The 12,736-nt window shown below is 39.9% G+C and overlaps 1 protein-coding gene across 1 annotated transcript in view; it reads right to left on the bottom strand.

The window, feature by feature from the left end:
- Positions 1–653: 653 nt before the first annotated feature.
- LOC114160653 (cyclin-dependent kinase 17-like) overlaps positions 654–12,736 on the bottom strand; it is a 36,856-nt gene continuing 24,773 nt past the window's right edge. Inside the window, exons 6-17 of the mRNA XM_028043326.1 lie at positions 11,615–11,671; positions 11,216–11,330; positions 8,443–8,537; positions 8,180–8,242; positions 7,767–7,890; positions 7,502–7,622; positions 5,679–5,776; positions 5,391–5,496; positions 4,567–4,609; positions 3,997–4,087; positions 3,791–3,868; positions 654–1,770 (exon numbers count right to left, since the gene is read on the bottom strand). Coding sequence (XP_027899127.1) covers positions 1,733–1,770; positions 3,791–3,868; positions 3,997–4,087; positions 4,567–4,609; positions 5,391–5,496; positions 5,679–5,776; positions 7,502–7,622; positions 7,767–7,890; positions 8,180–8,242; positions 8,443–8,537; positions 11,216–11,330; positions 11,615–11,671 — 1,029 coding nt within the window. The 3' untranslated portion in view covers positions 654–1,732. The remainder of the gene's footprint in view (positions 1,771–3,790; positions 3,869–3,996; positions 4,088–4,566; positions 4,610–5,390; positions 5,497–5,678; positions 5,777–7,501; positions 7,623–7,766; positions 7,891–8,179; positions 8,243–8,442; positions 8,538–11,215; positions 11,331–11,614; positions 11,672–12,736) is intronic.

Raw genomic sequence — 12,736 nt, forward strand, 5'->3', positions numbered from 1 at the left:
GTCTTTTCACATTAATCGGACCCTTCATTTCGTCATTGTTTTTTGTGATTTTTTGCAATCAGAATCACATTTTTGTGATAATTTCCTTTTTTTTAAAAAAAAAAAAAAAAAAAAAGGAATTTCGCAATTTTTGCACTTATGGGTACGATACATGTTGTAAAAAGGCAATTTTTAGATAAAGGTCTGAAATTTTCCACAAAAAAAAAAAAAAAAACAAGTAAATTTATGGTTATAACGTCAAAGATTTGTTAGAAAAAACTCTGAATTGTTAGATAAATCCTAGAAATGTTGTAGAAAAGCAACAAAATTTTTAACTTGAAAAGTCAAAACATTTTGTGGAAAAAACACATTTAAAAAGAAAAGCAATTGCAATTGATTTTGTAGATTTTTGTCTACAAAATAAATGGTAAAATGGCAATGGTAAAACTACAAGCGAGTACAATTCTAAGAAAATTTACGTCATTGCTCACAACTTCTTCTGTTTGCTGATTGGCTAGCTTGAAAGCTCAGACTGAGCCGTGACGAGAGTTTCAAACTAGCGGCATTTCGTACGAAAGCAATGGTTAAGTACGACAGAGGAAGGTGGGAAATTACACGGAGTATGAACACTTCTCAGGGAAACAGAAGCTGATGTAAAAGACAAAAGCAAGACATTTGTTTAAACTTTAAATTTAATTTGTTTTACTCTGGAAAAAAAAAAAACTCAAAAATGGGAATCATCTCCAACAAAATCCCACACTTGTTATTCATTATTCACAAATAAAGTTAAAGAATATTATACAAAACATCTGTTGTAACACTGGCAGACGAACGATGAGACTGAGGGGGAGGCAGAACTAGAGATGGTATCTTCCTGTTTCAGGAGTTCACTAGCTGTGGCATGCAACATATAGATGGAGCTGAGAAAGAAAAAAAAAAATTACATGTCCCCCAGAATAAAGTAAAAACATTGAGGTGTTTCAACGAGGATTTCTTCCAGCAATGCCCGTTAGCATTTTCTTTATCCCTACTTTTGTCTCATTGGTCATGAGCGAGAGCATCCTGGGACGCAACCTGCACTTTGCAGCTCGGGTATCGTCTTCCCGTCGGGACGAAAGTCATCACTTGTCATACGAGACCTGGCTTTGAAAGCCTTCAGAGCAAGTGGTCACCGATGATTTATGCAGCACCGTTGATAACAGACAGAACATTTGACCTTCCTCCGAGTTGCTACAGAAACATTGCTGTCTGCAGGACAGCACAACAAGGAGCTTTCAAGGTGGGAGTGAACATGTTAACAGTGAGCAAAAAAAATGAAAAATAAAACTAAAAAAAAAATAAAACTAAAATTCAAAAATATATCACTTCAAAGCTCAAAAAAGAAAAAAAGTTAAAAATCTATACAAATGGCATGTATTCATTAAAGTGACTGAGCCAGTTAAATTCTAAACAGTAGTTTGACTTAGCAGCAAATTCAATAAATATAAATGTACAGTAAATAACGTCTCTTATTGGAGCCAGGCTTGGCTGAACCTGGGAGAAGGATGGAGGGATGGGGGTGGGGAGGAGTCGTACTGTGGACAGGCAGCTTTTCAAAGTATTTTGAGGGGAGGAAGGAAGAGGAGTGATGAAGATGATTAAAACACATTCATTCATCCATCCATCCATCTTGAACTGATCTGTCTTCAAGGAGGTCCTTCTCATCAAAAAACAAAACAAAAAAAAAGTAAACCCACAGTCCGGTCTGGAGTTTTTAAAACAGCATGCTTTGTCTTCTGTTCTTCCCATTGCCTGGTGGAGAAAAGAGAGGAAAAACACGGATCAGAACCATTTAGTTTCTGTGATTTAAAATAAATGGTTTTAAAGCCAGATGCGGGATTCCCTGAAGGTGAGTGTCTAAACTAATACAAAAAAAATAATCAGAGTGGACATAAAACAAAGCAACATGTTGCATTTTCTTGTTGGCATACGCAAAGGTTTGTGGGTAATGAGTCAGTTTAGGGCTTGAAGCCATTTCACACGGCGGTCAGGCTACTGTAACACAATGTGGAGACTCAGGGATTTTTATAACCACCGTTGACCAATCCACAGTTACATTTTCTAGCTGCAATATGTAACTATGGATTAATGAATATAAATAAATCAAGTAGGATTAGCAGTACTTCAGTGCATCATTTGGTTTTTTATTCACGTAGTATCCCACTGACAAACAGGATATTCCTTCAGGAAGCTGAAACATAATTTGTTATTACTGATCTCCACTGATTATTAGTCTGATAGCAACTCCATTTTACTTCTATATTAAATAAGTGCTAATGACATTAGCACATAGACTGCATAAAGTATGAGGAAAGAAATAACGTCAGAATAGTAGCTTGAATTTAAATTTGAAAAGATGTGACAGAAGAGTTTACACCCTCACAGATTTGATCTATCTTCGCTTCTTTTGTCACATATTCCAGATTTCCAAAATGAAATATTAACTTTACACCTTAGATGTTGTTCTTGGTTTTTGTTACCTCCCAAATGAGCTGCTTTTCCCCCCCATTGAGTCGTTTTGTTAGGTCAGCCACTGCTATGAAGGTCCACCACTGTTCTTTCTTTTTCTCCACTTGTGGGTAATGACTCCAATGGGTAGTTTGAGTCCCAAAACCTTAAAATGTCTTTGTAGCCATTTTCAGACTTGATATCAATGAGTTTGTTTTTCCTCCTGCTTTTGAATTTCTTCAGATCAGGACATGTTGTGTTGCTTTTTCAGGCCTGTTAGTCAGGCAGACTAAGTGTTTTGTTGATTGGACGTGAGGCGGTAATCGAACCATGGTAAGGAATGTGAAACTGAACCTGAGCTTTGCTTGAAAATTAGATCAACCTAAATAATATTTGTGTTAAACCACACAACTCTATGGTTGTTGTGTTGGTAAAATATGTTTTATTCCAAAGATTTTTTCACTATAGTTGCATGCCAATTAGAAATTATTACATTCATACAATGTAATGTACTGGAACACTTATTAAGTACTCGTCACAGTTGTTATTGTGCCAATACCTTCTTGGAAACCTAAATGCTTTTATTTTCAAGGATTTATGTAAGTAAATAAATGAATAATAAGTGAGTTTGTGGTCAATTCATCCCTTTGCAGGTTTGTTCCCCTAAACAGACCACTTTACAGTTTACTTAAGGTCATTTATCACGGTAGTTTGGTAATAAATGCTAGAAATATTTTTGTTTTGCTTGAATTTAAAAAGACAAATTCTATTGCAAACCATCATCAGTGACTGTGGCTCTGATTCCCATTGACTGATATGAAATATGAACCAAAACAACTTGCAAAAGTGTTCACACCTCTTAAATTTGTCATATTTTGCAACTACAAATGCTAGTATTTGTGTGTATTTGTGTCAGATTTCGTGTAATTTAATGTCAGTATAAAGACAGCTGTTCTTTAAAGAACAAAGAGAACCATGACGACCAAGACCGTCATGGTGCTAAAGACAGTCTGTGGTGTAAAATCCCTAAAGTGAAACAGGGTGGTGGCAGCATCATGCTGTGGGGAATGCACAAATAAGTATTGTGATGGGAAGAGACAGAGTGCTGCTTCCTGAAGGTAAACGTGTTACGGGCTGCAGAAACACATGCCTCACTGAAGATAATATTTTAATAAAAAAATGCAGCCTTATCCCATCATCCTCACTTTACAATCGTGTACTTCAAAATCCAAATAAAACACATTACAGTTCACGGTTATAGCACAAAACAAATAAATAAATACTTCTGCCAGGCAGAATCCTATGGCTCCTCTGAGCATCTCACCTGATTCTGCATGCGAGGAGCTCCGGTAGCCGGGGTCTCGCTGCAGCTGCACCTCCTTCAGTGTGAATATGGACATGTCTGCAGATGAGACACAGTCTGTCACCTTTCGGTATAAAAGCTCAGACCGATCCCCTCCGCTCTCTGGAAGAGCTCGTGAGCTGTGTACCTCCCTGGCTGCATTTCTGCATCACAATGCGATTACTCACTCTCTGGCAGCGTGTGCACGCGTGGCCCCAGGGTCCTGAAGTACGGCTGCCTCATTGCTTCATCAGCAGAGATCCTCTTTTTGGATTCGTACTGAAATTTGGGACAAAGGGTTGGCTTACGGTTATTAAAGAACAGCTTAAGACAGCACAAGAATCACTGCAAAAAACCCCGCAACATCTTACCAAATATTTTTTGTCCGGTTTCTGCTGCAAATATCTTAGTACACTTTAATTAAGACAACTTACAAGTAACTTTTCAGCCAGAAACACAAGCTTGTTTTAAGACAATAACTACTTAATATTGATGAAAAATACTAGTTATAAGTGAAGTCTGGGAAAAATGTGTCGCTCCACTGGCAGATGATTTCACTTATACTTTTTCAACAATATTAAGAAATTATTGACTTAAACTCCTAACTGGTACTGAAAAGTTACTTATAAGTTAGTACGTTTGAAATAAGACAACACTAAGATACTTGACTGAAAATACTTTAACAAAAATATTATCCTAACAGTAATCCGCTCTGCTGTTAGTATTGCACCATTTCTGTCAGGTAGTTAGCGACTCACTTTTAGGAATGAAGACAGCAGGTCGATTCCATCGTTATCCAGCCTGCATGGAAAGGGGGAAGAGGGGGGATGGGAGAGAAGAGGGGCGTGGGGTCAGTAAGGTGGGGTGACTCACAGATGCTGGCGGCTGTAAGGAAGGAAACTCGGCCAAACAGAGTCAACTATTCCACAGGATTTCCTTACAGGAAGTGGCAAAGCACACACACTCCTAGCTAAACAACCCAGCTACACGAACGTCTACCATTTAAACTGCTTTCAGTGAGCTCTACCGCTGTACCTCGGCATCACGACAAATACTTGCTCATTCCCACTTTCAATAAGAGGACTGCCAGGAATAAGCGGGGGGTTATGTTAGTGTGAAGGTTGTTAAAAAATAAACCCTCATATGAAGGATGCAGTGCAAAACACAAAATCTTACCAAGTATCTTTGGTCTGGTTCCTAGTGCAAATATCTTAGTACCCTTGAAATAAGACAAAACTAACTTAAAAGTAACTTTTCAGCAAGAAATAAGAGCTTGCTTTAACTCAATAACTCCTTAAATATGAATGAAAAGGTACTAATTAAATAATCTGACTTTTGTCCTATGTCATAAATTAAAATGTCTTGTTCCACTGGCAGATTATTTCACTAACTAGTACTTTTTCATCAATATTAAGGAATTACTGACTTAAAACAAGCTTCTACATCTTGCTGAAGAGTTACTTGCAAGGTATTTTCGTCTTATTTCAAGTGCATTCAAGATATTTGCACTAAAACTAGATCAAAAATACTTGGTAATATTTGGTGTTTTTGCAGAGTAACAGAGAATGAATATCTGTCCTACCTGGGAGCATGATTGATTAGCGGCTGTGGCTTGTACTTGGAGAACTTGTAGGACCTGAACTCATCAATGGAGGATATTCCAGGCCAGCTGTCTTCAGTAGGAGTGCCTGTGTGGGGACATTTAATCGGAGTCAGGCTTCACTGCGCCAGCTGGAGGGGCTTTTTCATGCACTTAAAGTGTGTGTGTATGTGGTGGAGGGGTTTACATGCCATGGTTGATGCGATTAAAGGCTCATGTTCAAAAAGTTTGTTTGTTTTTATTCCCCCGTCACCAGGGGGCAGCACTGACCTAACAGTCTGAAGATGAGATGCAGCTCGTCCTCCACTGTGGAACCGGGGAACAGGGGCCTGCCGGCAGCCATCTCGTAGAATATGCAGCCCACTCCCCTGAAAGGTCAACAGATGGTGGAGAGGGGTCACCAAGAGACGACCGAGTTCAACTTTCACCGACGTTCGGTGTCGGGTTCCCCAGAGCAGGGCATTCAGAGGCTGCTTTCAATTCGTCACTCATAAAACTCACACAGTGTCGAAGCGTCTGTGAACTCTTTAGCCTTTAAAAGTATTCTACACCTTTCCATGTTTTGTCAAGTAAGAAACAAACAAAAAAAACTCTTTCCATAGGATTTCTGGAGGAGCTGTAGATCAAAACAGTTTATCAGTGCAGATCCAGTCATATGCCTAGACAGCGATACAAAAAACATTTAGCAGCAATATGAAGTACCTTTAACCCCTTTATCTAAATTATTCTTCATTTCTGGCTTCCATGCAAAGCACTAAGCATGGCAGAAACCTTTGACCATCTCACCATGACTATGCTACTGTGCCACATGGTGGTGGTGACCTAACAGTAAGGTTTACCTGACTGGCACACAAATAAACCTTACAGGAAGAGTATGGTTTAGACTAAAGCTAACTAAAGTATTAACTCATGGGTGTTGAACACAAATGGATAAAAAAAACCAAACATTTTCACTCTTTTTCTTCAGATTTAGTAAAAAAAAAAAAAAAAAAGTTACATTTCACAAACATTTCATAATTTGTGTTGGACAATAAAAACTACATTATACTTTGTGGTTCAAATGTAACAAAAGGTGACAAAGTTCAAAGTACTTTGATGAGAAAATAATAAAATGAGAGGCATTACAGTGAACTCTTGCTATTTCGCGGTTCACCTTTCACGGTCTCGCTGCTTCGTGGATTTGCATCGTGCATTGTGTTCTGCATTCTGATTGGCTAAACAGTCTCTCTGCTTCTTCGCTACCTGTGTGTCAATAACTTTGCGGGTAATATGTACACGTACGTAAAACAGCTTGCCATATTTAAGTTAGCAAATTCTCTTGCAATTTCAAGTTTCTGTAAAACCCATAATGTCGACAAAACGTTCTGCACCGACAAAGGCACTTGCGGTCGGGCCCAAAAGGCAGAGGAAGATGGTCACTGTCGCAGAACCTTTTATAAGAACCTTTTTGCCCAGAAGAAAAAAGAGCGACAACAGCTACCAATAACTATGTTCTTCTCCCGAACAAACACACCTGCACCGCCGGCTTTAGAAGACAAAACGCGACAGAGCGGAGTCAGGAGGAGCAGTGAAATACAGGTGAGTCACTATTTGTCCAACTGCACTTTGTATATTTTTCATAATAATTTTTTCCCCGTTCTAATCCAATGACTCGGGTCGCGGTGGGGCGGTGTTGATCTCCGCAATTTGAAGCCTTCACTTCGTATTGATGATTAAAATTCTTATTTTTCAGTACAGTAGTTATTTGTAAAAAAAAAAGAAAAACATTTATACAGTACTTTTGTTAAAAAAATGCTTGGCCCTGTAAAAATGTTTTGTTCTTTGTTTTAAATATATTATGGAGTATTTCATTGTATAATAATTGTTAAAAAAATAAAGGTTCCTACTTCGCGGATTTCGCTGATCGCGGGTTCTTTTTGGAACGTAATCCCCGCGAAAAACGAGGGATCACTGTACACCTCTGTTTGCACACAGACCAGACTGAATCTGTGCAGAGGGAAATCTCCCTGTTTTAGAAATCTACCGGCCCTTTCCTCCACAGTGCAGACATATGGAAGTAGAGACTCTCTCCCCGCAGAGTGAGGCCCACTCACCACATGTCTATCTGCGTGGAGTATTCAGAGGAGCCCAGCAGAACGTCCGGAGGCCGATACCAAAGCGTCACCACCTCGTTGGAGTACGTCTTAGTGGGCACGGACTTGGCCCTCGCCAGGCCTGTGTAGAGCATGTAAAAAAAAAATGTTAAAAATCAGAACAACCACACAGAAAATTCCTCAATTAAAAAGTCAGGTAGAGATTTGGGTTATTTTTTTTCACAATAAAAAAAACAGAAGATGTGATTACGGCGTTGGACCTCACCGAAGTCGGCCAGTTTGAGCTCTCCTCTGTCGTTGATGAGCAGATTCTGGGGCTTCAGGTCTCTGTGGAGAACTTTCCGTCTGTGACAGTAAGCCAACCCTCTCAGGATCTGGTACAAAAAAATCTACAGGAAGAAACTTCTGTGATTAATAAGACAAACATGTCACAGAAAATCATCCAACCAAAAGCCTGTGAGTGCGTTGTAAATTGCTACTCCATCCAACAATCTAAGTTTTGCCGACTTTGGTCAGAAAAGTATTAAAATCTTTAACATTTTGCACTGATTATTCCAGTGTCTACACTTTGCCACCAGGGGGCACACAAGCAGTGTTTCTTAAACCAACACCAGCAGACAAAAAAAACAAAAAAACAATCTTGACAGTTCATTGAGGCAGCTGGGCCGGCAGGCTCACCTTAACGTTCTGCATGCTCAGGATGTTCCCGCAGTCGTCCATGTACTGCTTAAGGTCTTTGTCCTAGAAAAGAGAGCGAGGCCGTTAGAGCGGAGAGGTGAGGAGCTCATGAACTGCAACAGTTGGTAAACTAACCGCCTCCCCCAGACTCTGCATAAGGTCATGAATAATAAACGTTAAGAAATGCATAAATTTTAGCATCCGCGATGCGAGGAAGGCGCGAGTCGAGAACAAGGTGACAGCGAAGGTGAAGGCAGCCTCACCAGGTATTCGAAGACCAGGGTGAGCGACTTGTCCGTGTGGACGATGTCGTGCAAAGTGACGATGTTGGCGTGTTTCAGGTCCTTCAGTAGAGACACTAAGACGATAAAAGAGAAGAGGATGTGATCTCATCCAACAAAGAAAAACAGTAAGCAAATTTAAGACAAGACTAAATGCTATTTCTGACCTAGTATGGACGTTCTTTGTGGTTTTAAGACTGTTAAGGGTTAAAATTACAATGATTAAATTTAAGAACTAAGTCTTCTAATTTTTCTATAGAAATATTTGGGTATTCTCACGTCTTGCCTCTGCTGAGGATCTTTGCCCAGGGAGCAGGTGCTGGGCTAAAGCAAATCAGCAAACTGTCTTGATGCGAAACACGGACAAATGTAGTTTTTTGCAATTCCACCCAGTTTATAGTACACAGACAAAGCTTGTAGAAGACGTTGCTAAGTAATGTTGCAACTAATGACTGAAGCTGCGCAACACTGGAGCTCCCTTGCAACAGTCACTGTAGTTTCAAGAGTTTGCAAAATCACAAAGGCGAAGGACTGCCTGGATGCAATATTTTGTTGGCTGTAACATTTCAGGCGCCATGAATTCAAGCTCCGCTAGAACCTAATTTAGGTCCTAGCGACAGAGATGCTGAAAGATGCTTTTATAAGTCAACTAAGCTCCAGTTCCTGCTGTCTGGATGTTTTACCCTCACATTGCTTTAAGAAAGTCCTGCCTGTTATTGCTGCTGATCTGATCCAGATAGTAAACTCATCGCTCTCATCAGGCGTTTTCCCCCAGGCTTTGAAAACAGCAGTAATCAAACCACTGATAAAAAAGAACAATCTGGAGAAATCACTACTGCAGAATTACAGGCTGACCTCTGACCTCCCATTCATCAGCAAAGTTATTGAAAAAGCTGTGTGTAAACAATTAACTAGCTTCCTAACTATAACCAACCTCTTTGACTCCTTCCAGTCTGGTTTTCATGCTCACCACAGCACAGAGACCGCCCTCGTAAAAGTGTTCAATGACATCCATATAAATACGGACTGTGGGGGAACCACAGTGCTGGTTCTGTTGGACCTCAGTGCAGCTTTTGACACTGTTGACCATGACATATTACTGAATCGACTGGAGAGTTGGGTCGGACTCTCCAGTCCAGTGCTTAACTGGTTTGAATCTTACATAAAGAACAGGGATTTCTTTGTTTCAATTGGAAACTTCTCATCAAAGAGGTCAAAGGTCACATGTGGGGTACCCCAAGGTTCAATCCTAGGACCCCTTTTATTCAATATTTATATGCTTCCACTAGCTCAGGTTATAACAGGAAATAATATTAGCTACCATAACTATGCAGATGACACACAGCTCTACATTACGATGTCACCAGGTGACCTTTGACCCCATCCAATCACTGAACAGATGCTTAGAACAGATAAATGTGTGGATGTGCCAAAACTTTCTCCAGCAGAACAGAAACAAATAAAGACAGATACAAAGTCGGCCTTCTATCACCTGAAGAACATATCCAGGATTAAAGGACTAATGTCTCAGCCAGATCTAGAGAAACTCATCCATGCGTTCATCTTCAGTCGTATTGATTATTGCAACAGCGTCTTCACAGGTCTGTCCAACAAATCAATTAAACAGCTGCAGCTGATCCAAAATGCTGCTGCTCGCGTTCTCACTAAAACCAGGAAGATAGAGCACATAACACCAGTTTTAAAGTTCCTACACTGGCTCCCTGTAGCTCAGAGAATAGACTTTAAAATACTGTTGTTAGTTTATAAATCACTGAACGGCTTCGCACCACAATACATTAAAGATCTGCTGTTATTGTATCAACCTTCCAGACCTCTCAGGTCTTCTGGTTCTGGTTCTGCTCTGCATCCCCAGAACCAAACGAGGAGAAGCAGCTTTCAGCTTCTATGCACAAACTTCCAGAAAACTGTAAAACAGCTGAAATACTGACTTCCTTTAAATCTCGACTAAAAACCCACCTGGTTAGGATTGTATTTGAAACGTAATCAATTACAAAGTTAATGATAACATTTGACTTAATGTCATGTTTTGATTGTTGATTCTATGTTGCATGACTTTGTGCTTTTGTGTTTGTTATGATGTAAAGGACTTTGAAACGCCTTGCTGCTGAAATGTGCAGAGAAAAAAAGTAAATATTACACAACACGTGGATGATTTAAATATTTCATTAAATTAGGCAACTAGCAAGATTTGAACACTATTTCCACAGTAAAATTCAAGCACTTTTCAAGTGTTTCCAAGATAAGTTTTCAAACTTTTCCACTATCACATTTTAGAGCTAAAAACAATACAAATGAACTAAAACAGATGGTCTCAGTTCACTACTATACATCATTTATTACTATTAAAAATAAATTGTGATGATATTCTACATTTTACAGCAGGGACAAAGTAAAATGTCACAAATATTTATGTTTTGAAATGTCTCACACTACATACCTTATTTCTCTGAGAAAAGAAATGAAATCTCTAATAAATTATTTGTGGTATATTTTTCCAAAAAAAAAAAATATATATATATATATATCTCCTTGCTGAAGAAAAGCAACCCCAGAGCATGATGCTGCCTCCACTGTGCTTTACAGTAGGGAAGATGTGTTAAAGGTACGGTCTTCCTGTCAAACGTAGCATTTAGGTTTAGAAGTCTAAAATCTAAAGCCGCATTTAGCATTAAATTTGCTACTTTGCAGCAAAATGCCTTTGGCTGCTTGTTGCTGTACGCCCAAGTCTTCCCACCTTCTCTGATAGCCGTGCACGGGGCCCCCTCCTCGTGCTCCAGTCTGATCTCCTTCAGCGCCACCAGGTTGTCCGTCAGCTTGCTCCTCCCCTTGAAAACCGTTGCATACGTTCCCTGGAGAGCAGGAGGAGAGGAGGATGATCAAAAAGGCCTCAGAGCTGCTGGACAGAAGCAGCATCAGGTTAAAAACTTTATATCTGTCCACACGTTCAGCTTTTCAGCTCTCGCATCTTTATGTATATCTTAAAGTATTAAATGAGAAATTAAGCAAGAAAAAGAAGAAAGCAAAAGATCCAGAAAATAGAAAGAAAGAATGAAAAGAGGGAGCTGTGTTGGTTTTATCAGTCACAATGAGATCGTTTGCGCCCGGGTGACAAGAGGAGAGACGTCTAGCATACCTCCCCCAGTTTGTCCAGTTTGATGTACGTCTCCAGCTTCCCGAACCCGATTTCTGACTGGAGGAAAGAAGAGGACAAACAAGATTAATGTGGGAAGCATCTTTATAAGCAGCGACAACATTAACAGACATGGGGACGAATCCTTACGACTGCCTGGTGGCATGAGACGAGGGGCGATGTAAGGAGGTCAAACGCCCAAAACCGAATCAGAACTAATCAGCTGTGACAAAAGAAAGTTCGCTTTTGGCTTTAGGGATGAGTTCGCAACCAGGAAGGCTAAGCAATGACGAGCTTTCCAATCTCCAGATTGGTGTTTCTTCAATCTGGAGAAACATCAATGTGGATTTCTGAAGGAAACGTTTAAATTCTCTAAATTTCTTTCCAAACTGAGGCTGGTTCATGTATGAATGTGAGAGCGGTGCCTTTGCAGAGGCCAGAGCTCCTGCCGAGCTGAAAGGTCAGGGAGTCTAACACTTGACTGAAGCCATTCAGAGCTTTATAAACAACCCTGCAGGGAAGAATGTATGCTAATGAAGCCAACTGGGCGGGGGACAGGGTTACGTGTTCCTCAGTTCCGCTTTTTTTTCTTCTTCTTTTTTTAACAATGCAAATTCAAAGCAAAATCTCAAGCCAATTACTGACGCTTGCTCACAAAGGGAACGCTGCGTTTTAAAACACATGGCAACAAGCTGGGAGGATCAGATTCGCTCACTTCTGCTTTTAAGTAAGACAGGGCTCTCGCAGTCGGCTTTATTATGGAGCAGCCTCGCCGCGACCCGACCGCTCCGTTTCTATTAAACTCTCGTTTCTCTTACTCACAGGCCGCCAACCTCAGATGTTGGCAGAAGGAACTCAATTTTGTCGAGTTGTGTTTAAAAGGCGACAGTTATAAGATTTCCTATGGAAGTGCATTTTCAATGAAACAGCCGGTCCAATATTGCTTTTTACAATGTCTCAATTTACCTGAATAGAAGCACATTGAGAAAAAGAGAGGGAAAAACTTCTAATCAAACTTATATTTTTTATTAAATCCTCCCTGGTTCGGATGATTTTCTCTGAAGGGTCTTTGTTTTTTCTTCTTTTTTAAAATTTTTTTAATAAATATCAAGTCAGACGACATAC

This window comes from Xiphophorus couchianus, chromosome 2, assembly GCF_001444195.1.
Source record: "Xiphophorus couchianus chromosome 2, X_couchianus-1.0, whole genome shotgun sequence".
NCBI classification, from domain to species: Eukaryota; Metazoa; Chordata; class Actinopteri; order Cyprinodontiformes; family Poeciliidae; genus Xiphophorus; species Xiphophorus couchianus.